General features: G+C 35.0%; 2 protein-coding genes across 2 annotated transcripts; one reads left to right on the top strand and one right to left on the bottom strand.

The window, feature by feature from the left end:
• Positions 1 to 794: 794 nt before the first annotated feature.
• On the top strand, positions 795 to 3,612 carry LOC133295623 (probable pectinesterase/pectinesterase inhibitor 46). Its single transcript, XM_061494491.1, has 3 exons — positions 795 to 1,320; positions 2,090 to 2,593; positions 2,933 to 3,612. The coding sequence occupies exons 1-3, from the start codon at positions 795 to 797 to the stop codon at positions 3,610 to 3,612; spliced, it is 1,710 nt and encodes a 569-aa protein (XP_061350475.1).
• A 616-nt stretch (positions 3,613 to 4,228) lies between these two features.
• On the bottom strand, positions 4,229 to 19,918 carry LOC133295128 (probable pectinesterase/pectinesterase inhibitor 47; the record flags this gene model as incomplete). Its single annotated transcript, XM_061494213.1, has 4 exons — positions 4,229 to 4,920; positions 6,584 to 6,938; positions 11,916 to 12,477; positions 19,899 to 19,918. Coding segments are annotated over 4 exons (1,629 nt in total), but the record flags the coding sequence as incomplete, so codon positions are not given.
• Between the last annotated feature and the right edge of the window lie 7,481 nt (positions 19,919 to 27,399).

Genomic DNA, 27,399 nt, shown 5'->3' on the forward strand with positions numbered 1-27,399 from the left:
CTGAGCAAGGTGAGGACAAGAACTACTATTTGAATCCCATCAAACTCCACATTGAGGAGGGATAAGAAATACTCTAATCGAAAATCAAGGACTGAATTTCGGATTAGTCTTATAGATAGTTCAAAGAGTCGAACTCGTTAAGACTCCTGGGGATTTGATTTGCCTCAAAGAGGTATTAGGATCGGTTATCCAAAAAAAATAAAAACCAAAACTCTTTTCCGAAAATAATTTTTACCCACTCCTTTGACTTGCTTTGCTTTATATACTATTACGTTCGGCGTGATGATCTACTTCAAGTTTCAGACAATATGTACATTTATTTATGGGTTTTATAAGAGTTATGTTGTAGGAAAAGTGATTGTGTTATGTTATAGAGATTCGTTTTGCGTGCCGAAGTTTTTTTTTTTTTTTTGCTGCGGGCCCCACAAAATGTTGTGTGTGTAGGAAAATTTTTGTGGTCATGTTAAATGATAGATGATAAACCCTTTATTTATTTACTAGAAAGAATGAACACTATTAGAAAATATATAAATAGTAATCATAACTGGTGAACCATGAAACAATACATAAATGTGTAACATGTTGGCCACTCCATTATTCAACATGCACCAAACTAAATGGGTTAGTGCCTTGCACGTAAAACCGCGTTACGCTCTCTCTCTCTATATATATATATGCATACATATATATATATATATATATATATATATATATATATATATACAAACCTGTTAGTGTTACCAAAGATCACTACCGCAAAATTAACATAAAGCAACATAAGCTAGCCTTAAACCATGTCTTTCTTAAACACCTATGGTAAAGTTGATGATGCTGACCAAGCCATTCTCGAAGTTCGCCGAAAAACCAGAAAGAGAATCACCATCATAAGCTTGTCCACAATAGTCCTTATTGGTATTGTGTGTGCTGCTGTATTTGGAACTGTTGCTCGCAACAACTCAAAAGATAACAAAGCTCAAACTTTTTCGAATGCGGTGAGTGCTGTTTGTGATGTGACATTGTACAAGGACGCATGCTATAGAAGCCTTAGTCCTCTTGTGCACTCAGGCCAGGTTCAACCCGTGGATCTGTTCTTGCTGTCAATCAATGTGGCCTTAACTGAGGTTTCAAGAGCTGTTCAGTATTTCTCTGATCAGGGTGTTTTCAGTGGCTTGAATGATAACAACACCAAGCAAGCTTTTCAGAATTGCCAGGATCTTATGGGTCAAGCAATTGATCATCTCAATAGCTCTTTGTCTGCTGGGGGAAATTCTTCCTTTCTTGTTGTTTTGGATGATCTTAGAACTTGGTTGAGTGCTGCAGGTATTATTTATTGAGTATTTTGTAAACTTACATTCATCATGAATGCATTTTATATTTGGAATATGATTATTTTATAATAGTATCCATATTAGTCGTTGATCTGTTTGCGTCTAATTACTCACATAATTAATAAATTTGAGTTATTTGATGCAAGTAGATTAATAATTCAAATTTAATGTAACACTTATTATTCTTACAACAAGGTAAGTTGATACTTCACATTTTATGTTTTGCTCCCATTACAAAATTTATTTGGTATATGTATGGCACATAACTCAAACATTAACGATAAATGTTTTTCTCATGTTACAAGAAAAATTTATCTCATGTTATACATTCATTGAAGTTCGAACTAACATTTCTTCTTTTTTATAGTTGTTGGACTCACCTAATTATGTCTCTACATGAGATAATGCTATCTCATGTAACATGAGAAAAATATAGCCTAATATTAAAATCCTTAAATTTTCATCATTTTTAACAACTAATTTTTGGTCAACGGTGTAGGTTATATTTATAAACTTTTACAAACTACACTCTATACTATCCAAAATATATAATATAATTTATAAGAATTTAAAAATAAAAAATTTATAAATATAATCGTCGTCGTCAGGAGCAATGCTACTTATCTTATTTCTCCTCTTGTTATTGGAATTTGAGAATTTAACAAATAAATAAAAAAGAAGAATCTAATTTTCCCTCATAAATACTACAGTTCCGCAAAAGGAAGTACTATTGAAGATCTTTAATGCGTTTGCTGAAACAGGTACTTACCAACAGACTTGCATTGATGGCATTGAGGAGGCAAAAGAAGAATTGAAGAACAGTGTTGTTAGCAATCTAAAAAATTCTAGAGAGTTCACCAGTAACAGTCTTGCCATAGTTACTTGGCTTGACAAGGCTGCAAGCACTGTGAACTTGAGGAGGCGTTTGTTGAGTTTGCCTTATCAGAATGAAGAACCAAAGTGGCTTCATTCTAAAGACCGGGAGCTACTTCAAACAGATTATTTGAAGAGAAAAGCTGACATTGTTGTGGCGAAAGATGGCAGTGGGAAATACAAAACAATTTCTGCTGCACTTAAAAAAGTTCCTGACAAAAGTGATAAGAGGACTGTAATCTATGTGAAGAAGGGGGTTTACTACGAAAATGTGAGGGTGCTGAAGACCAAATGGAATGTCATGATCATTGGTGATGGTATGAGTGCTACAATTGTTTCTGGAAGCCTTAACTTTGTGGATGGCACCCCAACATTTTCAACTGCAACATTTGGTATGTTATATATACTCTTCATTAAATTGAAATTAAAATGTATCTGTATTGTTTTTATACATTTTCAAACATATAATAAAAACTTAACCTTCACTTAATAATTTAATTTTTTGGGAGAGTTGGTTGTATTGAGAAATCTGGTAAAAATCATTCATCTGCCTTCACCCAATAGTTTAAGCTTTTGAGAGAGTTAGTTGTGTGACATGGTAAGAAATCTGGTAAAAAGCATTCATGTGCCTTCGCCCAATAATTTAAGCTTTTGGAAGAGTTGGTTGAGTAATAAAACATAACTCGGAAAATTAAGTAATATTTTCTGTTTCTTTATTTGGTGAATTTCAGCTGTGTTTGGAAAAAATTTCATTGCTATGGACATGGGATTTCACAACACAGCTGGTCCACAGAAGCACCAGGCAGTGGCACTAATGACAACTTCTGATCAAGCAGTTTACTACAGGTGTCAATTTGATGCATTTCAGGACACTCTATATGCTGTAGCCAATCGCCAATTCTACAGGGAATGCAACATCTATGGAACAGTTGATTTCATTTTTGGCAATTCTGCTGTTGTTTTCCAAAACTGCAACATTTTGCCAAAGGTTCCAATGCAGGGCCAGCAGAACACAATCACAGCACAAGGTAAAACTGACCCCAATATGAACACAGGAATTTCAATTCAAAATTGTACCATTTCACCCTTTGGGAACTTAAATTCTGTCAAAACATACCTTGGAAGACCCTGGAAGAATTATGCAACCACAGTTTATATGCAATCCACAATGGCAAGCTTCATTAATCCAAGTGGCTGGTTACCATGGGTAGGGAACTCAGCACCAGATACCATATTTTATGCAGAATTTCAGAATGTTGGACCAGGTGCTTCAACAAAGAATAGGGTTAAGTGGAAGGGTGTGAAAACCTCCATTACTAGTAAACAAGCAAGCATGTTTACAGTTAATACCTTTCTTTCAGGGAGAAGATGGATTCCAGCTTCGGGTGCCCCCTTTAATCCTTATATGTAACAACTTTGTGATGCATACATAAAATATGATGCAATCCTTCCTTTACAAATTTGTCTGTAATCTTCTTGTTTTGCATTATTCATTTGACACTATATATTGACTAATTTAATTTGAGGCTTCTTTTGAAACTGTTTGAACCTACTAGAAGCATTTTCAGTACCCATTTTCATACTATATTTGCATCAATCTCTGTTTCTATCTGTACTAGAGGCACTTACTGAAATCTGTATATATATGATATATTTTATTAATAAATGGAAATGGAAAGAAACAAAGCACAAGGCCTTAATATTTAACCTTCAAGCTTGCAACCAATCAATAGAGTCTAGAATTTTGTTGTCACATGTTAATGGTAATCAAGCCACATCAACTAGATATAACAACCTATGCACATATCAAATTGTTCCAATGCCTTATGAATCTCGGAGGATGTTCTAAACAATCAATAATGATAACTTCATCCCAGATATAAATTTTTGAATTTCATCCAAACATTCTTGACATAATTAGCCCTCATCCCTCTTCAAAGCTCTCTCTAAAATTGAATAATGTTATAATTACATTACATCTTACAGATAAAAAATCAAATTTTTCAGTTCACTATAAATTAAATTATCTAATATAGTCCTCCAGAGTAGGGTATATCTGTATCCGGAAGCCATGTATTCCCCATGGTAAAATTAAGAACAGTAAAGTTCCAAGCTTGAGTAGCATTCAACAAATTGTAACCACGCCATTTTACCCTTTTGCTGGTATTAGCACCAGGTCCATAGTTGTTGAACTCACCATAAAAGAGGGTGTCTAACCCAGTTGTGCCATTCCACTCTAACCATCCAGAAGGATCAATTAAATCTCCAATATATGACTCCATATACACAGTTCTTGAATACTTTTTCCATGGCCTACCTAAGTAATTTTCTGTTAAATTTAAGTCCTCAGCCAAGTCTGGTGCAGCATCGATCCTGCAATTTTGTATTGAAATTCCAGTGTTTTGGCTTGGATCAGTTCTCCCTTGTGCTGTGACAGTGTTTTTCTGGTTTGGCAATGGTTTTCTGGCATAGATGTTGCAACTCTGAAAGACCACAGCAGCATTGCCAAAAATGAAATCCACAGTACCATAGATATCACATTCCTTATAGAATTGCCTGAGAGAGTGAACATAAAGAGTGTCTTGGTATCCTTCAAAACTGCATCGATAGAATGTGGAGAGATCAGCATTGTTCCTCACTGCCACTGCTTGGTGCTTCTCAGGTCCTGCTGTGTTTCTGAATGTAATATCCACTGCAATAAATCTTTGTCCAGAGACAGCTGCATTAAATATATAAAATATGGCATTGCATTAAATCATACTGTGAAGAACAAACACTGTTTCATTCATTGAAAAAGAGAAAACATGGTTAACATAACAGTATAATGTTAAGTTCTTACGTTATTTTAACATAATTTTAGATATAGTTTCTGTTAGAGATAATATAAACCATTAAAAAGGTCCTCACCCACTAGATTAAGTTTTTGGGTTGAATTAGTTCTTTATATGGTATCAAAACTTCGGTGTCCCGGGTTCGATCCTCGCCGCCGCCTATTTTCTCTTGTGAAATTTCTTAGCACAGGTAGATGGGCTGTGCATTGTCCCCCTTCAAGCCCAATGAGTTCTTATATGAAGAGGACGTGTTAAAGATAATATAAACCAATAAATCATACAGCGAAGAACAAACACTGTTTCATTAATTGAAAAAGAGAAAACATGGTTAGCATAACAGTTTAATATTAAGTTCTTATTTTATTTTAACATAATTTTAGATATAGTTTCTGTCAAGAAGTGAATCGGGATTGATTTTGATCACTCTTATTATATTTATTGATGTGTTGACATAGTCAAACTCTTAATAACGTGGCAACGTATATGATTATACAATAGTATAAAATCTTTATACAACCGTGGGTCAACACAAAGTCTGTGTTACCAGCAAGCACGTGAATCAATCAATGGTAAAGGATTGTTCCGGCTAAATTAACGGTCTTGAGTTCGAGTTTCTAGAAATGCAGTTATATTAATACTTGGTGGGGAGAGCTTTTTCGTCCATATAATCCTACCTGACTCGAATTGAATGAGAGATTGCAGAACGGATGGATAATATACAAAATAAATAAATAAATAAAACACAAAGTACATGCAAATTGAAAAACCAGTTAGCCAAAACTTTTGAAGTTAAATGTAAGTTAAGGAAAAGTTTTTAATTTTGGTTGATATCTCTTGAATTGTTGTAAGATGTAGACCTGTCTTCGCCAATGAATTTAGGTGGAAGAGGGTTAACATCTATCAATGTATACTCCACCGTGAAAAGTGAAATGATAAATTTAGATAAGGAAATGTGACATAACATAATCCTCACTTAAAGAAAAATGAGTTGTTGAGAAGTTTTCATTGAATTTTTTTTACAAAATGTAAAATTTCTCAGCTATTTATTTCATTTAACGTGAGGTCAAGAGAGATTTCTTTATATTCATTTATCATTTCTCATCTAAAATTAAAAAAGTTTACGTATTCTTTTTGTAAAGAATCTTGGGATACACCACCCCAAAAGTTAGCTCAAAGAGTGGGAGTGTTCAAGGCCTTATAAACTCTACATCCACATTAGTTACACATACAACCAATGTGGGACTATATATCTCAACACGCCTCCTCACACAAGAGCTCATTGGGCTTGAAGAGTGGACAACGCAACAGGCCCAGCTTACCTGTGCTAAGAAACGCCACCAAGAGAAAGTAGGCGGCGGCGAGGCTCTGATACCATGTAAAGAACCTTGAGGTCACCACCCCAAAAGCTAGCTCAACAGGTGGGAGTGTCCAAGACCTTATAAACTCCACATTAGTTGCACATAGAACCAACGTTGGACTATATATATCTCAACACTTTTGAAGAGAGCACCGCGTTGAATTTTAAACACAAAAGGGGGAATATTTACTTACAAAAGGTTGAGGAATTGAAAGTTGTCCAGCCATCAATGACACTATGATTTCCTGTGATGCATGTCTTGTTGATACCATCACCAATAAGCAAGATATTCTTCTTTCGTTTGGGTACAGTGACATATTCCTCATAGTATCCCTTTCTTGCATAGATAAGAAAATAGCCATCTTCTGACTTTAAATTATTGGGTGCAGCAGCAATAGCATCTCCAATGGAAATGAAGTTGTCTGTGCCATCAAGACTCACAGTCACAAAGTCGTTCAGTAGAATTCCTTTGCTTTCACTTTCTTTAAGAATCCTTTCACTTCTAGGACAATCGGTTGATATTTTGCAACTATACTTTGTTCGAAGAAGCTGCAGCAAAGTAATGTTTCAACGTTAGCCTTTCACTAAACAATTTTGCATTTATAAAATAGGAAAAACAAATATCATGTTGTAAGACAATTTTCTTGTCATGCTATAGAGACAATAAGTGTGGGGTTCACCATGTTTAAAATTAAAAGAAAAAGAAAAAAATACAGCACAAATATCGATGTATGTGTAAGAAACTTTGCATTTGTCATGCAACATGACAAATGCAAAACCCTTATAATATACAATAATTGTTCTGTTTTTAACACTTGGACAAAAGTTAGGAAATAGATCCTCATGTTATTTAAAATATTAATTATATCATTTGAGAGGATCTTAACCATCAATGAATAAATAAACGGTGATGATTTTATAATTTTTTATTCCAATATATATTTTTTTATTTTTCTTTTATCACTGTTGATTCACCTTTGTATGATTAAGATCTTCCCATGTGACATGTTTTATGCATGAATGGCCACAATTTAAACCACCATAAAATTACAATTTCCCCCCGATCACTAATTAAGGTGGTCAATTTGATTTAACTAAATGCATATTGCAATGAGAAGGGTTATATTTACAAAAAATTTGTTTACAAACAGTACTATGTATTTTCAGAAGTACACTAGATTACAGTATGTATTTCGAGGAGTACATAGTGTAATTTACAAAAATTTGTAAACGGATGATTTTCCTATTGCAATTATTCAAAATTGTATAGCATGTTCTGACTTTATACATGTTTCCTTTTCTCTGGGTTGCCATTTTTTCATGGAATAAAATTTTTGAATGCATCGGAGTATCGTTTTCTTTTTAAGGTAATGATTATTAAGGCACCCGATAGCTAGCTTAACTGATTAGTAATTGAAAGTGAGAAAATTGTTTCCGAAGAAGCTTAATAGAGAATAAGATAATGTAGTATTAGAAATCTTTGGTATAAGGAGGGATATTCTCACTACCAAAAATTTTCACTACTAACTTACTACTTATCTAATCACCGAAAATATCTAATATACTAGTGTAGTACCATTTGTTTGGTGCTACCAGCCAATAGAAATCCATAAATAATTATGATATTTGTACACATAGGAGAGATAAATATTTTTTTTATCCAAATGTCAGTTGTTTAATGGAAGAGTTACCTATTACAGATGTATGGAAGATGTTCTCATAATCACTATTAAATTAACATTTTCTCTCACTTCAAAAACTTTTTAATATTCTTTCTCTTTGATCCAATGGTGATGTGATGAGTAGTAAGTTAATAGTCAGAATTTTTGATATTTAGAATATCCTTACTCCAATAGAAATATGCAAGTTTTTGCTCTTGTATCAAACTTAATACAAAATAAGATTCTTACATATAATGCGCTGGTGGCATATATAATGCGCAGGAGGTATATCAGAAGTTTTTGCTCTTGTATCAAACTTAGTACAAATATAGTATCAAACGTAATACATGGTACATATAATGCGCAGGTGATATATCATGTCAGAAGATGGAGGATATAGTCAGGGCTCCTATATTATCTACTCAATAGGAAAAAAATTTGGAATTCACATGATAAAGGAATGGGTAGAATAAATGCATATAAATGCATACAGTGAGGGCTTTGTTTGGGAGTTGATTTTAGGAGGGGAAGAAAAAGAAAGGGAGAGTTTTAGTAAGCCCCTCCCTTATTTGTGAGTTTAAAAAAAAGAAGGAAAAGAATTGGAGATTTTTACTAAACCCTCCAAACCCCTCCTTCTTCTTAAAATTAAAGTTCTCCTAATTTGGGGGGTTTGAGGTGAGAAATATTAAAAATTATTTATCTACCCTTACCATTAAAATATGAAAATTACATAAATGTGGATTATTTTTAAATGTAAAATTATTAGAAAAGTCTCAAATACTGTCAGAATTATCGACGAAAAATATTTCGTCAAAAAAGAGTGATGAAATTTTTGATAAAAATCATATACGTCAAAAAATTTCCGTCAAAACTAAAGACGAAATTAGAGACGGAACCAGATTTTGCCATAATTACTGACAATTTTTTTACGAAAAAAGAAATTCATTCAAAATTATTAATAGAATCTAAATTCCGTCAAAACTTTCAACGAAAATATTTCTGTCCAAAATTTTGACGAAACATATTTTCATCAAAAAGTTTCGACGTAAAACAATTACGTCACATTTTTTTACCGAAAATATTTTCATCAAAAAATTTCGCAAAAATTTTTGACGAAAAATATATCTATAAAAAAATTTTGACGGAAAATTATTTTTGTCAGAATTCTTTACGGAATCTAAATTTCGTCAAAATATCTCACAAAAAAAAACATATTTATCGAAATTTTTGTCGAAAAATAAATCCATCAAAATTTTCAACAAAACACATTTCCATTAAAAATCTTTGACGGAAAAAAATTTTCATCAAAATTCGTTAGAGAATTTAAATTGTCAAAAGTTTTCGATGGAAATATTTTCGTTCAACTTTTTGACAAAAAAAATATCCGTCGAAAGTTTTAACGAAACACATTTATAATGAAAATTTTCGACGGAAAATATTTCTGTCAAATTTTTTGATAAAAACATATTTCCACCAAAGTTTTCAACGGAACATATTTCTCTCAAAAAATTTCAACAAAAAATATTTTCGTAAAAATTTTTGACGAAAAATATTTCGATAAAAACTTTTGAACAAAAAATATTATGTCAAAATCCTTTACAGAATCTAGATTTCGTCGAAAGTTTCGAATAAACCATTTCCCTCGAAAATTTTGACAACAGAAAATATTTTTTCAAAATTTTTGACGAAATTCTTTTTTCATTTAAAACATTCGATGGAGGAAATCATTTTCGACAAAACATTTGACGGAAACTAAATTTCGTCAAAAATTTTGATACAAAATTTATTTTTGTTAAAAATTTTATAGGAGAAAAAATTTCGTCGCTTTTCGACGAAAAGTATTCCGAAGAAAAAATAATTTTTTGACGAAATTTTCGTCGTTTGCAACGTAGAAATTTCGTCAAAAATATAGTCTTTTGTAATAGTGTGAAAAGTATATAAATAATTTTGTTAGAAATTTTAAATTTAATTTAATTTGTAAAATGTAATAATTATATTAATTTTTAAAAAAGGTTAAAATGGTAAAAATATGTCATTAACCCTTCACTCTTCTCCCTTGCCATTTTTTTAACTCCCAAACAAGGGAAGGGAATACCCTCTAATTTTCTTCCCTTCCCTCCCCCTTGGATTCCCTTCTTTCCCCTCCAAACTCCCAAACAAAGCCTAAGAGTATAAATGGTTGGGTTGAATGAGACTTTAATTTAAATAAGTTAGGTCTATATAAAATATTTTGACTTTGATCTGATTTATTAGCCTAGTGTAAACTAAATTATAAATCTAGTCTCATTTATATTTAAAAAAGTCAAATAGTCTAGCACACTCCTGTTAGCCTATTGAAATCTATCAAGCCTTTAATACATAACAAGAATTATAAAAAATAAATAAAATAATAGTATTTTATTAATTAAATTATTTATTTATTTTTTAATTTAAAAAAAAGAATATAACCAAATAGTTGTAACTCAGTTGGCGCATGGGAACTAAGCAGATGGGGGGTGAGAGCTCAAATCTCCCCAGTACCACCTTTGGGAGGGGTTTAAAGCCTTAATCCTGGACCCGCCTCGACAAATTAGTTGTGAAACAATGAAAAAAAAAAAAAGGATATAAGCTCGCATGGAGGATTATAGGTCAAGTCTTATAAAAGTAGGACTATTTCAAGGTTTAAATCTGTTTAATTTTATTAATATCGGGTCATAAATAGGTCGTTTAACACATTTACGCAGCTACTTCCAAGTTGCACATGGTTTATTGCAAGCACCAACCGCGTGACTGATCATGAGTTGTTAGATTATTAAATTATCTCACGGTTTAAAAACAACCAGGTTGACCCGCAACCAACCATCCATGGATCTGCAGGTTGATTTGCCTTTTTGTTACATTTTTAAATACACTAATTGATCTTCGAAGCTGAAATTAGCTCTGGCTCAAAACTTTTAATTTATTGTCTAACCCTGAATTCAGCTTTTGACCCAACCATGAGGCCAGGTGAAAGCATGTTTAATTGTATTTTAATTTAAGCAAATTGTTTGTGTTCTTAAAACAGTACTAGCCAGCAGTCATTAGCACACACATAACAAAATAATGAATATATATATCAGCCGGTCATTATATATAACAAAAATAAAGAGAGGGGGTTTGATCCTTGGTTAAATTTAAACATGCTACTTCAATTCTTGATATTTTGATACAAATTAAAAGTTCAATTCTCATATAAATAATATCATTGAACTAAGTTAATATAGTTAACAATATTGGATCACGAACTCTTCTCCCCAAAATTAAATATTCGGATAAAAAAAAATTAAGATGCCGGCGACACAATATATGAATTGTGTAATTTTAATCCATCATAAATGCTACCTTACAATCATGTGTTGCCATTATTATAAATACAGATATAGTTATTATTTTATGCAAATTCTTTTGTTATAAAAAAAAAAAAAAAAATTACTTTAGACAATTTTGTCTAATGTTCATTGAAATGACATCGTCTTAAGAGAAAATTATGGTGTATTATAATTTTAATTTATTTCAAAATTATAATAATCTTTATGATCCTAATTTTTTAATTTTTCAACCCAAAACGACGTCGTTTATGTGAACATTAGATAAAATTGTTTAAAGTAACATTATATACTTTTTCCATTCTTTTAATGATATGACAATGTATAATTAGACAATAGTTAAAATATTTTACATGGTTTCATGATTGAAATTGGTAGCACAACATATTAGTAATCAACATAGAGTGGAAAAATAAACCAATTAAGATAACCAAAAATAGCAAGAAAACAATACCAAAAAAAAAAAAAATACAAAAACTTAATGAGCTGAAAAGTGCAAAAACAGAAAGAAATAAGTTTACCTTAATGAGCTTTTCAAGCGGCTGTCTAACCTTGTGAGCCTTGGTGGGAAGACAACGTTTGCGGGTCTTATGTTTCTTGAGGTTTTTGTTGAGAACCTGCATGACCAAGCCAAGTGACACACTATAGAATTGTGTAACATTGTTGAGAGGTAACGCAAGTGCATTAGCAATGTTGCTTTTGGTCACCACCAATCCATCATAGCAAGTGTAGTGGTTAGTGGCCACAGCACTCAGATACGTTTCAATATTTTCCACCAACTCTGTGTTGGATGAATCTAAAGATTTCAGTTCCTCCGAGAGTGACTCCAAGTAATCAACGTTGAGCTGGTTGAGCTCATTGCAATCTTCTAGTGCTGCAACCTCAGCGTGGTTGAGATAAGAAGAGTGAGTCCTTTTGAGGAAGTTCTCAAACACTTTGGCCAATTTCTTGGCTTGTTTGAGGCTTTGCTTAATAGAGAACTTTCCCAAGTGGTAGGGATCTGAAGGTGAGGAACGTATAGTTGAGAGAATGGAACGGCATAGTTTTGGATACAATGTGGATTTACAAGCTGTGGAGGAAGAACTAGGAAGAGGGGCATGTGATGGAGCTTGAGCTAAGAGTAATGGTACAAGGAGGAAGAGAAAGAAGGCAAAGAAGGACATTGGTGGGGTTGACATTGTGGGGTTAAAAATGAAACTTTGTTTTGCTTGTGAATGTGAACACACGCGTTGGGTCTGGTGTGTTATTAAGGATTTATAGGCACAAAGAGATGAAGTTACAAGGAACATATAATGCCCGTGAAGAATTATTAAGGAAGAGAGTAAGAGGGTGTGTCGGTTTGAACATGTAAAAAAAGGCAATAATTAATGCATTGGAGACGGTAGGAACGTTCCCTTGAACCAATTCTAAGGGACTACCCATATGGCATTGGAGGATGATGCGTTTTGGTAATTCAGAGTTAGTTAGGTACTATTTTGTTGCTTTCTTGTAGATCACTTACTACTATTACAGTACGTTTTGTACAATTTAATGAGTTAGGAATAAACCACCTGTCTTGAATTTTTATTTATTTATTTGTTTTATACTATTTATTGATTTTTCTAACATGTGTCTTTAGGCCATTGGTAGACCCCCGTACTTTTTTGGTTTTGGTTGTTATATAAAGGAATTTGGAGAAAGGTAAAAAAAGAATTATTCAGCCAAAAAAGAGTAGAACAGTAAATTACTTACAAGTAGTAAACGTTGCAATCCTAAGGAGAACGTGTAGGGGTCTACAAAATAACTAAAAAATTAAATCGAATCATGAACCGAACTGAACCTTCCCATAAAATAATTGGTTTTTAAAGAACCGGTTCATGAACCGAATCAGTTTTTAGAATCGGTTTATGAACCGAACCGTTTTTGAACCTAACTGAACCATTTTCAAACCGAACCAAATTAATTTTTATAACTTTATTTTTAAATTTTAAATTTTTTCTTTTCAAAAGAGGGTCGATCCGAACCAGTTTTGAACCGAACCGAACCGAACAACTTCCGAACAGAACCATTTAAACCAATTCGGTTCGATTTTTCAAAAATTCCGGTTCGGTTCGACCCATGTACATCCCTAACAACGTGAAGCTAATTTTTGAAATCATTTAAACTGATGAAAATTGATCTTATAAATGAGGAATAGACAGGAGGTTGTTATTGTTGGAAATAAATTTAACTATGAGTAAGGGTGTAAATGGGTTGGACTTTAATCTAAATAAACCAATCTTAATTATATAAAATATTTTGATTTTGACATGATCTGTTAAACTAATAAAAGCTAAATTATAGAATTTGCCCGACCTACTTTTAAAGATTGAAAGGCTTGGCATGACCCACAAGACCAATTAGGCCTATTAAAATTTAAATTGTAATAAGCAATGTATAAAAATCGACCTGGTTATCGAATTGGTCAGAGTGTTGAGTCATTGGTTCAACCGTATGACTCAGATATATATATATATATATATATATATATATATATATATATATATAATTTTTAATTTTTAATTTGGGGATACTGATTATAAATTTTTTATTTTAAATTAAAATGAATATGAACATATTACCATAAATAAGTTAATAAATAAAAATAAAGTTGCATACATGTGAATAGAAAAAATATGATAAATGAAAAAATATGTATTATAAAAGTTATTTCAAAATTATTAAATTTTCCTTTGTGGGTCTACAAGAAGAGTGAAGTTAGATTTGTCCCATTGAGTTGAAAAAAGAATGAATCGGCCCAAATGTTCCAAAACCCTAATATTCACATGTCACATTTCCTTCCAATCTCAGTTCAAAAAACAAACAGTAGCTGCCTCTATTGATTCTTCCCTGGTTTTAGCGAAAACCAAAAACGAAACCAGCAAATAGCAAAGGGTCTCAAACCTTGATCTGGTTTACGCTGATTAGTCCACTGTTGTCTATTTTCTAGTTTGTTTTATGATTTTCTCTCTTCTGGTTTCGTTTCTAATTTCTTTTAGGTTTTTTTTTTGTTTCTTTGGGGTTGTGCCTCTGATCTGTATAAAAAAAAAATACATAGTCGTCTCTACTTCTCCTCCCCCTTTCTCTGTGAAGATTGATTGGGACATTATCGGTAACGGAATATCCGAAGTATTTTTTAAATCGACGTGTCACTGATTTTAGCAAAACTCGGTCGGGTTGCACCGAGTCAAACCGGTTCACACCCGTTCATCTGCAAGTCCGATCCAATATGCTACTCGGACCGGTCGCATGACCAGTTTATCAATTTTCAGGTTGAACTGGCCGATCCGGTCCTAATTTTACAACACTGGTAATAAGTCAAAGATGGATTGCTTAAAAAATAAAGAGGTTATATAAATATCATACAGCAGGAAGAAAAATTACTTTCCTGCACAAACAATGAAGACGTGGGTGGGGTTTATAATTTTTTTCTCTTTCGTCATGTCACTTTCTCTCTCTTCTTTTCTATCTCTGCAGGAAAATTAGTGTTTATTCTTGTAACATAATACTTTTGTAACTCAAAATAAAAAAGACGGTAATAAACAGGAAAACCTCTTGTGACTATCAATAAATCTCTTCAAAATACTTTTAAAGTTAAGGAAAGATAAATTATCTATGCAAAATTAAGTATTCAACCTGAACATCGTAGATTATAGAGTAAATACCCTTTTTAGTCCCTGAAAATTTTCACGAAGCACAATTTAGTCCCTCGGTATAAAAAAGTCACATTTTCAGTGTCTGATTTTTTAAAAAGAGGGACACGTTTGTCCTTCTGTTACATGGAATGTGACGGCCCACTTGACGGAGGCCAGCTGGAACGTTAAGTGGCTGAGTCACTAACGTCACAGCCACGTGGAGAGAAAGCGACGTCGTTCAGATAGATGCCTTGTGTCTATCCCAATGTTTGGACAGGTGACCCTTGCATGAAAGGGTTAGTGACCCAAATTAGTCCCTGTCAAATTAGGAACCCTAAATCAGCTTAAGCCATGAACAAAAAAACCCCCAAAAACTCCCCACGATGAAGATTGAAAAGAGTGTCAAGTAGAAGGTGTTTACTGGCTATTTTCTGGTGCGTAGAAGAAGATGAGTATGTCATCTGGCTTGGGGGGATCAAGTGGGAGTACGTCTTTTGGGTGTAGAACAACCTCACGGACTGGCGGTCGAAGGTGCAAATGTGGGAGGCAAACAATCGTCTATACCTCCAAAACAGAGAGAAACCCAAATAGGGCATTCTTTGGGTGCCCTAATTTCAAGGTATACATTTGTAAATTGAGTTTTAATAACTTGGAATATTTGCTTACTGTGGTTTGCAATTTTGGCAGGATAAGAAGCCCTTTTGTAATTTTTTTAGATGGGTAGATGATGTATGTAATGAAAGGCTGGAGCTTGAAGATGGAAGAATGAACAAGGTGGAGTTTAGATGTTGCTGAAATGGATTTCAAGCTTCAGTATGTGGACATGATGATGAGTGACCAATTGCAAGCTAAGTTGAATGACCAAGGTGTGAAGATTAGTGAACAAGAACTGAGTATTAAGGTGCAGGAAAGAAAGCTGAATGAGCTATACCTGAAGATGGTGGAGGAGTTAGATAGGATGGAGAAGGAAATTAAGCATGTTGGTAGGGCAGCTAGGGTCTTAGTTGCTGCTTGTGTAGGGTTTTTGATGATTTGTTTTTTGATTGCAATTGTTGTAACAATTAAATGTAGTGAACGAAATGTTTTTTTTCTTCAATGAAATGTAATGACAATGTAGTTCTGTTTTTTGATGATTAAAGTTCACAAGATGCCATGATTATATGGCTTTGTATTTTTGTTTTTTGTGCTATAAAATGTGATTTTGTGTATACTGGTAAATTCATGATATACTAAGACCCTATTTCAATAGCAATTTAACTAAGTTATGGAGTAATATAGCCCACATGGCAATCATCATATGAAGTTTATTCCTTTTAACTATTCCACTGTCATGATGGGGCATAAGCATTTTTATCTGCATAGTGAGGGTGGACTGATGTTATGTGGTGGTACATGGACATTACAGATAAATGACAGTTGGATGTAGTGAAATATCCAGTCAAATCCTTGTTGCAAATGGGAAATTGAGAAGTGGACATTGGTATCTAATGATGAAAAACTAAACCCAATTTGGTCCCTGACAATTTGTATCGGGGGCCAATTTAGTCCCTGACAAATGCCATAGGGGCCCTATTTGGTCCCCGATAGTTAAAAAATGGACATGAGCTGTTTAGAGCAAAAAGGGTATGCCAGTAACACAAACAATTAAAAGTCTCAGTAGGCATAAGCTGAAGTGAAACATGACCCGCATATGTAGCAAACATGACCTGCATATGTAGCAAACAACAAACAGCAAAAAAACAAACATGACCTGCATATGTAGCAAACATGACCTGTATATGTAGCAGACAAAATTTGAGAACCGAATTCCCAATGCAGCAAACATGACCTGTAGTGAAATTATAGTAAAAAATTTGACAGTACACAAACATAAACCAGCAAATTCCCAATGGTAGCAATGTAACTCAAACCACATATTCAACTTCAAACCAGCAAATACCAACCTCATCACTTTTAACACCTGCATTGTAACTCAATGTATCACAAACTTTTTCCAAAAACATATACTAAGAATCAAAAAGACTCATATAGAGATTCAAAAAGTGCAATACAGAGACATATTGCAGCAAAGGGAAAAAATGATTTAAAAAGAGGAACTTGTAGTCATTGAAGGAGGAACTTGTAGTCAATTACATTCTAAAATTACAGGACTTCCCAAAAGAGAACTATTCCCCTATTGTTTTTTTTTTTTTGCTTCAAAATACACCCATACAGAGACATACTGTGATTCAAAAAAAAGCAAGTACTTCACCTAAAGGCCTTAAATACAAAATAATAATGGGGGTACAGCTGACAGTTAATACAATTCAAAAAATTGGGTACTAAGGACCATTGTTGCCTATACAACAAAAACTGAACCCCTGCACAAAAAACTGATCATCTTCATTCAAGCTGGTCTTGGTGTCCTAAACCCAGGTGTGGCCATGAATGCCATAAGCCTGCTCCTTGTGCCACTGCTTGTTGTATTGACAGTTTCAGTTGACAATTGTTCTGCTGGTGGTGGGGCAGTAGGTGGTGGGCTGTTGCCCCTAATGGCTTCCTCAGCTGCCTGGGACTTCCTTGAAGGTCCTCCTTGACTCAGAGGGATCTCCTCTTCATGTGGAGCTGCTATGTTCACATTAACTGCATGTGAAGGTGCTGCTACTCTCATCCCTCTCTTGCTTGCAGCTGGTCCCTTTTCAAGAACACATAACCCAACATCCAAATCACTCTCACTAGGCTTCAGCCACAACACCTGTTTACACCTTTGATAGCCAAACCCCTTGAACAAAGTATCAAGGTCACGCAAGTTGACATAGTCTGCATCCATCTTATGTAAGTCATCCACTCTCCCATTTACATAAGTGAGCTTTCTTTTGTCATTCCTAACCAACACACCCCCATGATGATATCTTATGACTATATATTCATCCATCTGCATAGAAAACAGAACATAATCATTTTTTAAGCTACCTTAATATTAATTTACAATATCATACAACCAATCAATTTTTATCAATATTACTATACAACTGTAACACACTCGGTTATTTTAAATGGATGCATTGCTAAAAAATTGGGGTTTTTTTTGTAATCACTACACATAGCAACTTAAAATAACAACAGGGGGACCACATGCAACAAGTTCCAAAAATATTCTACTAAAGGGGACCACATCAAAAAAAACCCTAACCATCTCTTGCCCTTAACCGCACATGAGGGACCATATTAAGCAAAAACACAATGAACTAAAAGGATAGAGGGACCACAGATAATAAAGAAAGGGTTTCTCTCACGTACCTTGCACGAATGTCACCAGAGTCACAACCGTTTTAAGGATCTTCACCCTAAACCACACTACTTCCAAAAGCTTGCAACTGCAGAAGCCACGTACAACAACAAAGCACCGTAGGTCACCAACCTTCACCGCAAATGAAGCTCACGAGCTGAGGAAATGGGGGAGGAAATGGCGGGTATGGACAAGTTACTTGTCTGACTGTGTTAACTGAGTCAACAACAAAGGTTCAAGAAGTCTATGCCAAAAACGACATCGTCCCCTTCTACACACCTGATACAGCCTTCCAATGTAAGACGACGTCGTTCCTTTCTCTCCACGTGGCTGTGATGTTAGTGACTCAGCCACTTAACGTTCCAGTTGGCTTCCGTCAGGTCGGCCGTCACATTCCATGTAACAGAAGGACAAACGTGTCCCTTTATTTCAAAAATCAGACACTGAAATGTGACTTTTTTATACCGAGGGACTAAATTGTGCTTGTGAAAATTTCTAGGGACGAAAAAGGGTATTTACTCTAGATTATATTAAATAGAAAACACACTTTCATATAATACTAAAAATCCAATATAAACAATAATAATAGATGCACTTGTAATCTTAGGCAATAGGTCAATACAGTTCTTGTCATATCCTAGACTAGTGATAATAGAACCTACAACTGCAAGTAACATCAAATTATGATCATATTCTAAAACAAAATTTATAGAACCATTTAAAAATATAGGAGGACAAATGGGAAAAAAACAACAAAAAATATTTTGAAGAAAGAGTCATGTATAAAAAATGGGTATGAAAAATAAATTATTTAATTTAAAAAAATAAATAGGACATTAAGATTTATATGCCAAACAATCTAATCATGTTTGTTAAATAGGCTTTATTTGCAAAACAGAGTATAACTCTTTATTTGCATATGCTAAGTATGAGGAGGATCCCAGGTCACCAATAATCCGGACATCCCAATATGGCTTCTTGAAATTAATTATGGAAGATAAAGTAGAGACAGCCTCCTCAGGATTGAAAGTAAGATGAGATGTCAAGAGGTGTTCTTGTGCAATTTTTGGTGGCGTATAAGAGAATCTTTTGTTCTTTCTTGTTATTCAGTCGATTATGAATAGGTACTGGGTGTTCAGATCAATGTGTTAGGCATTGACACTGGGAAACATACTTAGAAGTTTTTTTAAGATACAAGTGGAAATTGAACACACAACCTAATACAACTTATCCAAATCCCTCACCACTAGACCAAACCTAGTGGCGTAGGGTGTGCATGACAACCATTCTGTTCCCTGGCATTGTTTCTGAAAAGAAATAATTTTTTTCTATTTCTATGCCTTGGAACAGTTTCTGAAAAAAAAAATGTGTTTGATAACATGTTTTATTTTTATTCTGAGAATGAGAATTGTGTTTGATAACACAACAAATAATAGAATAAAAAACCATTCTTATTAAGCATAAAAAAAAATTCGGATCATCACTTTCCCTTTCATATGGTGTGGTGGTGGTGGTGGTGGCAGCGACGGCGGCGGCGGCGGTGGTGGTTGTAGTAGTGGCATCGTGGTGGTGGTGGTGGTGACGACGGTGGTGGTGGTGGTGGTGACGGTAGTGGCTATAACGATGGTGGTGATGGTGGTGGCGGTAGTGGTAGTGATAATGGTGGTAACAGCGATGGTAGTGGTGGTGATGATGGCGGTGACGTAGAGGTGGTCGTGGTGACAGCAGTGGCCGCAGCGATGATGGTGATAATGGTGGCGAGGGTGGTGGTGACAGTGGCGATGGTGTAGTGGTGGTAACGGTGGCAAAATGGCGGCGGCGACGGCGGTAGTGGTGGTGGTGGTGACAACAGTGGTTGCGACAATGGTGATGATGATGATACGGTGGTGGCGGCGACGGTGGTGGTGGTGGTGGTGCCAGCAGTGGCTGCGACGATGGTGATGACATGGTGGTGGCGGTGGCGGCAATGGTAGTGATGGTTACAGCAGTGGCTGCGACGATGGTGACGATGATGATGCGGTGGTGTAGTGGTGGCAGTTGTGGCAGTAATGGTGGTGATGGCGGCGGCGATGGCGGTAGTAATGGTGGTAGTGGCTACGATGATGATGGTGGTGGTTAGTGATGGTGGTAGTGATAATGGTGGTGACAGTGATGGTGGTGGTGGTGGTGGTGGTGGTAATGATGGTGGTGGTGGTGGTACAACGATGGTGGCAGTGGTCGTGTTAGGATAGTCGTGGCGATGGTGATGATGGTACTGGTGGAGAGTAATTGAGAGATATAAGTGTTTCTCATTTTGTGCCTGGTTCATCCCGGGAACGAAAAATAAACTGATTTTACCAAACGAGTTTTCTATCTATTTCTGTTCCCGGGAGCAGAAATTAAAAAATAAATTAATTATGAGAAGGTTGTCATGCACACCCTTCACATACTTAGAAGTTGAATGAGGATTTTTGACCATTTAAATGCAAAACAGTAACATTGCATTAGATTAAGTCTTTGGCAAAATTATTTATCCATATAATGTAATAAGTCTCGCATTAGGATGCCCACCTTTGTTCTACGCGTTTCATATCGCAACACACAAAGATATGAACATAGGGACGCCACGTTTTTGGCAAGAGTCTCGCTCCCTACGTATGAACGTATATAGATGCGGCAAATGTATATGTGTGTCCTTGTCAACTAAAAGTGCTACAACCAGATACGAGTCCAAGATGCACTTACGTAGGATGCGCGTTACAGCAGATGTTGACACATGGCAATAATATGGACGTTGGATTAGCAACAAAAGACATGCATATTACCCATGCGCGTCTTGCTCAATATATATCCAACCCCACAAATGAAAAACACCATAGTCTCCATTGGTGTCCATCTCTTAACCTCAATCTCCACTAATAGTATCCATTTCTTAGTTTCTCTTTCTCATTTGGCAACAAAAATGAGTTCAAAGTTAGAAATAGTTTATGCATTCATATACTACGATGGTAGAAAAGTTGTAGGTTGTCATGGTGTAACATTTGAAGGCGAGAAAAGAACAAAGTGTATTACACGTGACACTAGCTTTGAAGAGTTTAACGACAAAATTTATCAAAAATTGGGGTTGCAAGGGAATCAATATATTTATGAAGAGACAATTAGAGTTCTTGTTGTCAATGGTGTATACACAACTATATCAATTATTGATAATGATTTTGTTGATATTATATTAAATATATTTGTAGAACAATTTGAAAGGAATTTTGATCGTAGTAGTGCAAAGAGGTTTGATGAGTTATACATACATGTTGAAAACATTGAGTATTTGTCAATACTGATTCGGTCGCTTGATATGAATCGGGCATGGTAATGTCAATAGGCATGCATCATCATCTATACCCCCGAGAATGCACAACAATGTTATAATTCAGGATAAAGACATCTTGACGCGGGTTCCTGACAGTAATGATGACAAAGAAGAAGACGAGGACGTTCATCTAGCTTCTGAGCAGGATGAGGATCCTAATCCACTTGTCGTACAATCTGAATTTCAAAATAGCACTCAAGAATCATCATCAACTAATGTATTTGGGTATCAAAACTTTGTTGAAGGTTAGTTGAACAATGGACTTATTCACAGTTATTTTTAATGTTTACATTGTTCATTTAACTACTAATTTGGATCTCTGTCATGCAGGTAATATAGTGTAACTCTTTTTGGAATGACATTCCTCATTACTCATACATTAATTGTGAGTATCCGAATAAGGATCAAACATACAATTAGAGGGAGTATCACGGTCTATGGCCCATTGGGTGATAAGTTGTTTGTTAAACAAGAATTTAAATACAAGGAAACAAGAATTTGAATCTAAGAAAGCAGTAGAGCCAGCAAAACGAGTTAGGCTGGCCAACCCACCCCGCCCGCTAAATGGGGCGGGGCGAGCAGAGTTTTTGAACCCATCTCAAAAGCGAGGCGGGCTCATTTTTATGCGGGTTGATGGCGGGTATAGGCGGATCAGTGTAAAATAGGCTCGGGCTAGCAGGCCAACCCGCCAAACAGGGTGGGGCGGGCTGAGTTTTTCAGCCCACTTTCAAAAGTGGGGCAGGGTAGGGCGATGGAGTTGAAAGCAATGCAGATGGAATTTCTTACAGGAAAGCTTATTAGGAAGCTAAGGTAGTCGACAATATTACTATGAAGCTATTGATGAGGTGTTGAAACCATGATCCTAGATGTCCATAGTGAATAAGGGAAATAAAACCTAAGAATGAATCAATATGGGTTGTGAGCATATGGGTTGGACCTCATCGTATGTCCCAAGATTACAGACAACTTGATTCTGCCTTCATGGCTTCAGTTGTATTAGGTGTGTGATCATTTTTTTTAAAGTTGTATTGTTTTAGATGTATTAATTCATTAGTTTTAATCGATAGTAGATACATCATTTTGACAGATGTGATAAAGGAAGAACCAACGGTATTGGTTGGGTTGATACAAGAAAGGATCCGAGGAAATTATGGATTTAATGTTTCATGCAGGAAAGCATGGAAGGCTACACAAAAAGCCATAGAAAAAATTCATGGCGATTGAGACAAACCCTCTATTTATGTGCTGAGGTGGTTTGATTACATGCTTCATTTTTCTGAATGTTTTGTTTACCACATCCAAACAAATGACTTTGTGGTAAATCACCGAGTTATTAATGGTTATCAGGTTTTAAATAGAGTTTTTTGGACCTTCAGACAATGTTGTGAAGAATTCAACTTTTGTAAACTTGTCATCCAATTTGATGGCACACACCTATATGGGAAGTATAAAGGTATGTTGATGATTGCCACAACGTAGGATGGAAATGATGAGGTACTGCCACTGGCATTTGCATTCATAGAAGGTAAAATCTTGGAGGCCTAGGAATATTTTTTTGGCTTCTATACGTTTGTATGTAACTCAAAAAAACAATCATATGCTTCATTTTCGATTGACATCGAAGCATATTATTGACAGTTACAAATCCTTATCTAGACTGGAAGTCTCTAAATGTGTATCACGTTTTTTTCGTCCGACATGTTGCGAGAAACTCCAATCAAAGATTCAAGATTGTAAATTGGAAGCAAGATTTGATGAAACTAGGGGTGGCCTTGACTTTCAACATTCCTAATGTAGTTTAGCTAAAGGACTATTATCATTTTTCAATAAGTGACATCCTATCGTATATGCTAGTCCTTCTCAGGTTAGTTTTGATGTTATGTTGGAATAATTTCAAAGCAATAGTCTCTAGGTGGTAACATGTATATGATGTTGACGGACGTCAATATGGTCATATGACAACTAATTTATCTGAATATGTAAATAGCATTTTCAAGGGAGATCGAGGAATTCCAATCACTGCTTTAGTGAAGCACACTTACAATAAACTCATGCACTACTTTGTCAAGCCATAAAGCTAGTGTGGATGTGGCTTCAAGTATTCAGTTTTGTCACAATGTCATTCTAGCCATTGAAAGAAATGCAACAATTGCCTCATCACACATTGTTCGTGCTTACAACAAAGACTCAACCCTCTTTGAAGTGGAAGAATCATGTAATCCCTTAACATAGAGAAGGGGTTATTCAGTATCTTTGAACTTGAATCAAATGATGTGCCAATGTGGAAAGTTTCAAGAATTCAAATAGCTATACAACCATGTCATGGCTGCTTGTCAGAATATGACTATCAGTCTATCACACATGATAATTATGTGGATTTATGCTACTCTATTTTACAATATTAATCACGTTTTTGCATAACAATGGTACCCGATCGGTAACAGAGAAGTCATTTTGCCTTATACTGGACCGACTATCCTCCCTGATAAACAAAGGTTATGTGCAAAGGATTGACCAAAAAGATCCCACATTCATAATGAGATAGACTAGGTAGAATCCAGTTCAAATTGTAGTAAGTGTGGTGTGTGCAAGAAAATCGGACACAATATACGATCTTGTCCTACAACGCAAAATATTCAATGATCTTGTTTCGGAACCATTATGCTTATTGTTACTTTATTGCTATTTAAAATGTACTTTCCTTTGTTATCATGTCATTATTTCTATATTATTTATTGCAGTACCCTGTAGATATAATTTATTATCATACATATAATCTTGTTAAAACTATCGTAAGCAAAACACATATCACAATAAACACATTTCGTGATGTGAAACATAGTCCATAATACATAAAACTCACAATAAACAAACTCTACAAATCAATATACAGTCCAAAATACAACATATCAAAATAAACACATTAAGGTAATATATATATATATATCCAATTTTTGGGAGGCCATGGTATCCATCGAGAGTTCCTATCTGGATTCCTGCAAAACCATGTGTAGGATGATTAGGGATTGCTTGGGCTACAAAGTCAAAATCATAAGCTACTGCCTCAAAGAAATCATTTGTTGCAGTATCTCTTGTGTAGTAGACCTAATTGGTACATCTTCGGTGTGTTGTACTGGCGAATCATTGTGCTATGAAATATGCACATATGGATCAACAAACTCCCCAAATATGTCGGCTAGGACCTCGCCCTTGTGTGCAGTAGTCGTGTGGTAAAGGGTAGAAATGCAACATGGCGTGTATAACGTCACTCCATAAAGAGGTAGTCATCCAAACCAAAGGTTGGACATCTGAAGACAAACCAAGTATAGCTGCCACATCGTCAAGAGTAATGGTGCATTCGCCTTGTGGCATGTAATCTTGGGCAAGTGGCTTCCTTACAGGAGGATGCGGGAGAACACCTAAAGGGGGGTGAATAGGTGTTTCCAAAATTTTTTAAAAACTTTTTCTTAGTAAATCCTTAAATCTGTAAAGTCTAGACAAAGTTGAACTAACAAGATCAACCACCACACCAACTCAACAAGATTGACAGTTATCAATTTATTTTGTAAGTTCAGTTTAGATAACAGTCACACAACTATAACAATTTTTTTTTTTTTGATAACAACTATAACAATTTTACTAATTTAACCTTAAGTTCCTATATGCCCAAAATGATTTCTATATGATGTATATCAATAGAAAATGTACCTGACTTTTTATTTTACAGAGAAAACGCAGCAACAACCTTTCCTACTTATCATAAAATGATTAATTTCCAAATACAAAAAAAATAGTTTAAGTGCTACAGCAATTATATCAGAATCTGTAAGGTGCTACAACACTCTAAAAATATAACCGAAAATTGCTACAGCAAAAACAATAACAAACCAGAAGCGGTGTTACTTTTTGTCTCAAAAATAGAATATTCAGAAATTAAATCAGAGAGACAAGAGACACACGATATATCCTTGTGCACACCCACTAAGCCTAAGTAGGGTGCTACGTCCAGACCGAAGTAGATGCAGATATTTTATTTATCACAAGTGTACCTGTTTTACAAACACGCGTCACACAAGCAATTAAATAAAATATCAAAAACCTTCCTAGTGTCTACACTGCTCCAAGCTCTGAGAATACTCTCAAGCAGAACCTACGGAGTTCACCAACTCCTCTCACACAAGACCTCCACTCTCCCTAGTGGATTCTTGAGGCTCCAGGCCTTGAGATACACTCTCAAGCCAAGCACAAGGTCGCCAACCCACACGGTTGCTCCCACACACCTAGGACAGATTTACAGCAGGCAACTACTCCACTTTAACAACCAATACAGAATTTTTCAGAACTGTAACAAGTGAAATAACTCAAAAATACAGTGTCCTATCACACGAAATATATCACAGTAATATCAAACTGAGCTTCACAAATTTATGTCATATGCAGAAAATTAAACCAATGACATATATCAAAATCTCTAAAATTAATGCACCAAGAAGCTTGGATATTACACAATTAATTTTCTAAACAATGGACACCAAGAAATCTGATTTAAACAAAAAATATCACAATGTAAATATAAAAATTCGATTCCAAATTTCAACTGTAAATCTTTATACCAATGAACAACGCAAGGATTTAATATTCGGATTAAACAACTGAAAATCCCTAAAGCATTGATAAACCCTTGGTTTATAAGGTTTTAAAGCATGAATTACCTTAATTTATGTGATTAAATGGATGGAAAAGAGGGTTAATGTCCTAGAAAGTCCTAAATACAAGTTCTGAAGCTTATGTTGAAAATTTACATTGTTCTTGTAGGAAAATGAAGCTCAAGAAGCAAAAAAGAGAAGGTAGAAGATTCTGAAGAATGGAAAAATTCTAAGTGTTGGGCGCTAAAACGGCCAAAGTCAAGCGTTTTAGCGCCCTGCTGCAAAATGAAGCCATGAATTGCTGGTGCCGAGTGCTAAAACGTCCAATGCAAAGGTTTTAGCGCTCTGATGTGCAAAAAGGTTCTGGTCTTGAACGCTAAAACGTCCATGTCAAGCGTTTTAGCGCCCAAGATAGTTGGAAGCAGTCGGGCATCCGTCAAAGTTGAGCGCTAAAACGTCCAACAATGAGCGTTTTAGCGCCCATGGCAGTTTTCAGTTGTATTTTGTAACTCTATAAAAGGAAAAGGCCTTCATATCCCATCTATCTTATCTCATATCTCATATCTCATATCTCATATCTCATCTCATCTCATATCTCTGACACTAGGAGAGGGGAGATCAGATCAGATCTTTCATAGATCTGATTTGACTCCTCATTCTCTCTGAATTTCCAAATTCCTTAGGATTAATTTATGTAATAGTTTAGTTTCCTATGTAATTGCACTTGAAGATTGAAGACTTACTATCATGACAATAGAGTTTGATCTTTCTTCTTCCTTTGTTTATATTTCAATTATGTCTGAGTAGAGTTATTTGTAGTCTGATTCAATGGAACTCAAGTTTGAATTTATTAATGGTTAATTAGATGTCTTGTTTATTTATTATGTGATTTGTATGAAGTTTCCTTGATTAATTCTTCATGTTAAGGAGTAGTGTAGAACAGACATGTTTACATTGTTTCTATATTTGACAACTTCATCATCAGTGTTCTAGTAGTCAAGACATTGATGCTAGGATTTCTGATGTGATCTTAAGACCTTAGTAATTAATGCATGTATTAAGAAAGGAATCCCCAAGACATTGGGGTTTCTA

This window comes from Gastrolobium bilobum, unplaced genomic scaffold (assembly GCF_033153095.1).
Source record: "Gastrolobium bilobum isolate Gb01-03AN ecotype WA unplaced genomic scaffold, APGP_CSIRO_Gbil_v1 utg57217, whole genome shotgun sequence".
Classification (NCBI taxonomy): domain Eukaryota; kingdom Viridiplantae; phylum Streptophyta; class Magnoliopsida; order Fabales; family Fabaceae; genus Gastrolobium; species Gastrolobium bilobum.

Excerpts from the sequence above, each read along its gene's own strand:
- LOC133295623 (XM_061494491.1), top strand. The coding sequence starts at position 795 with ATGTCTTTCTTAAACACCTATGGTAAAGTTGATGATGCTGACCAAGCC. Across the intron at positions 1,321-2,089 it reads AACTTGGTTGAGTGCTGCAG|GTACTTACCAACAGACTTGC; the intron begins GTATTATTTATT and ends TTGCTGAAACAG. Across the intron at positions 2,594-2,932 it reads ATTTTCAACTGCAACATTTG|CTGTGTTTGGAAAAAATTTC; the intron begins GTATGTTATATA and ends GGTGAATTTCAG.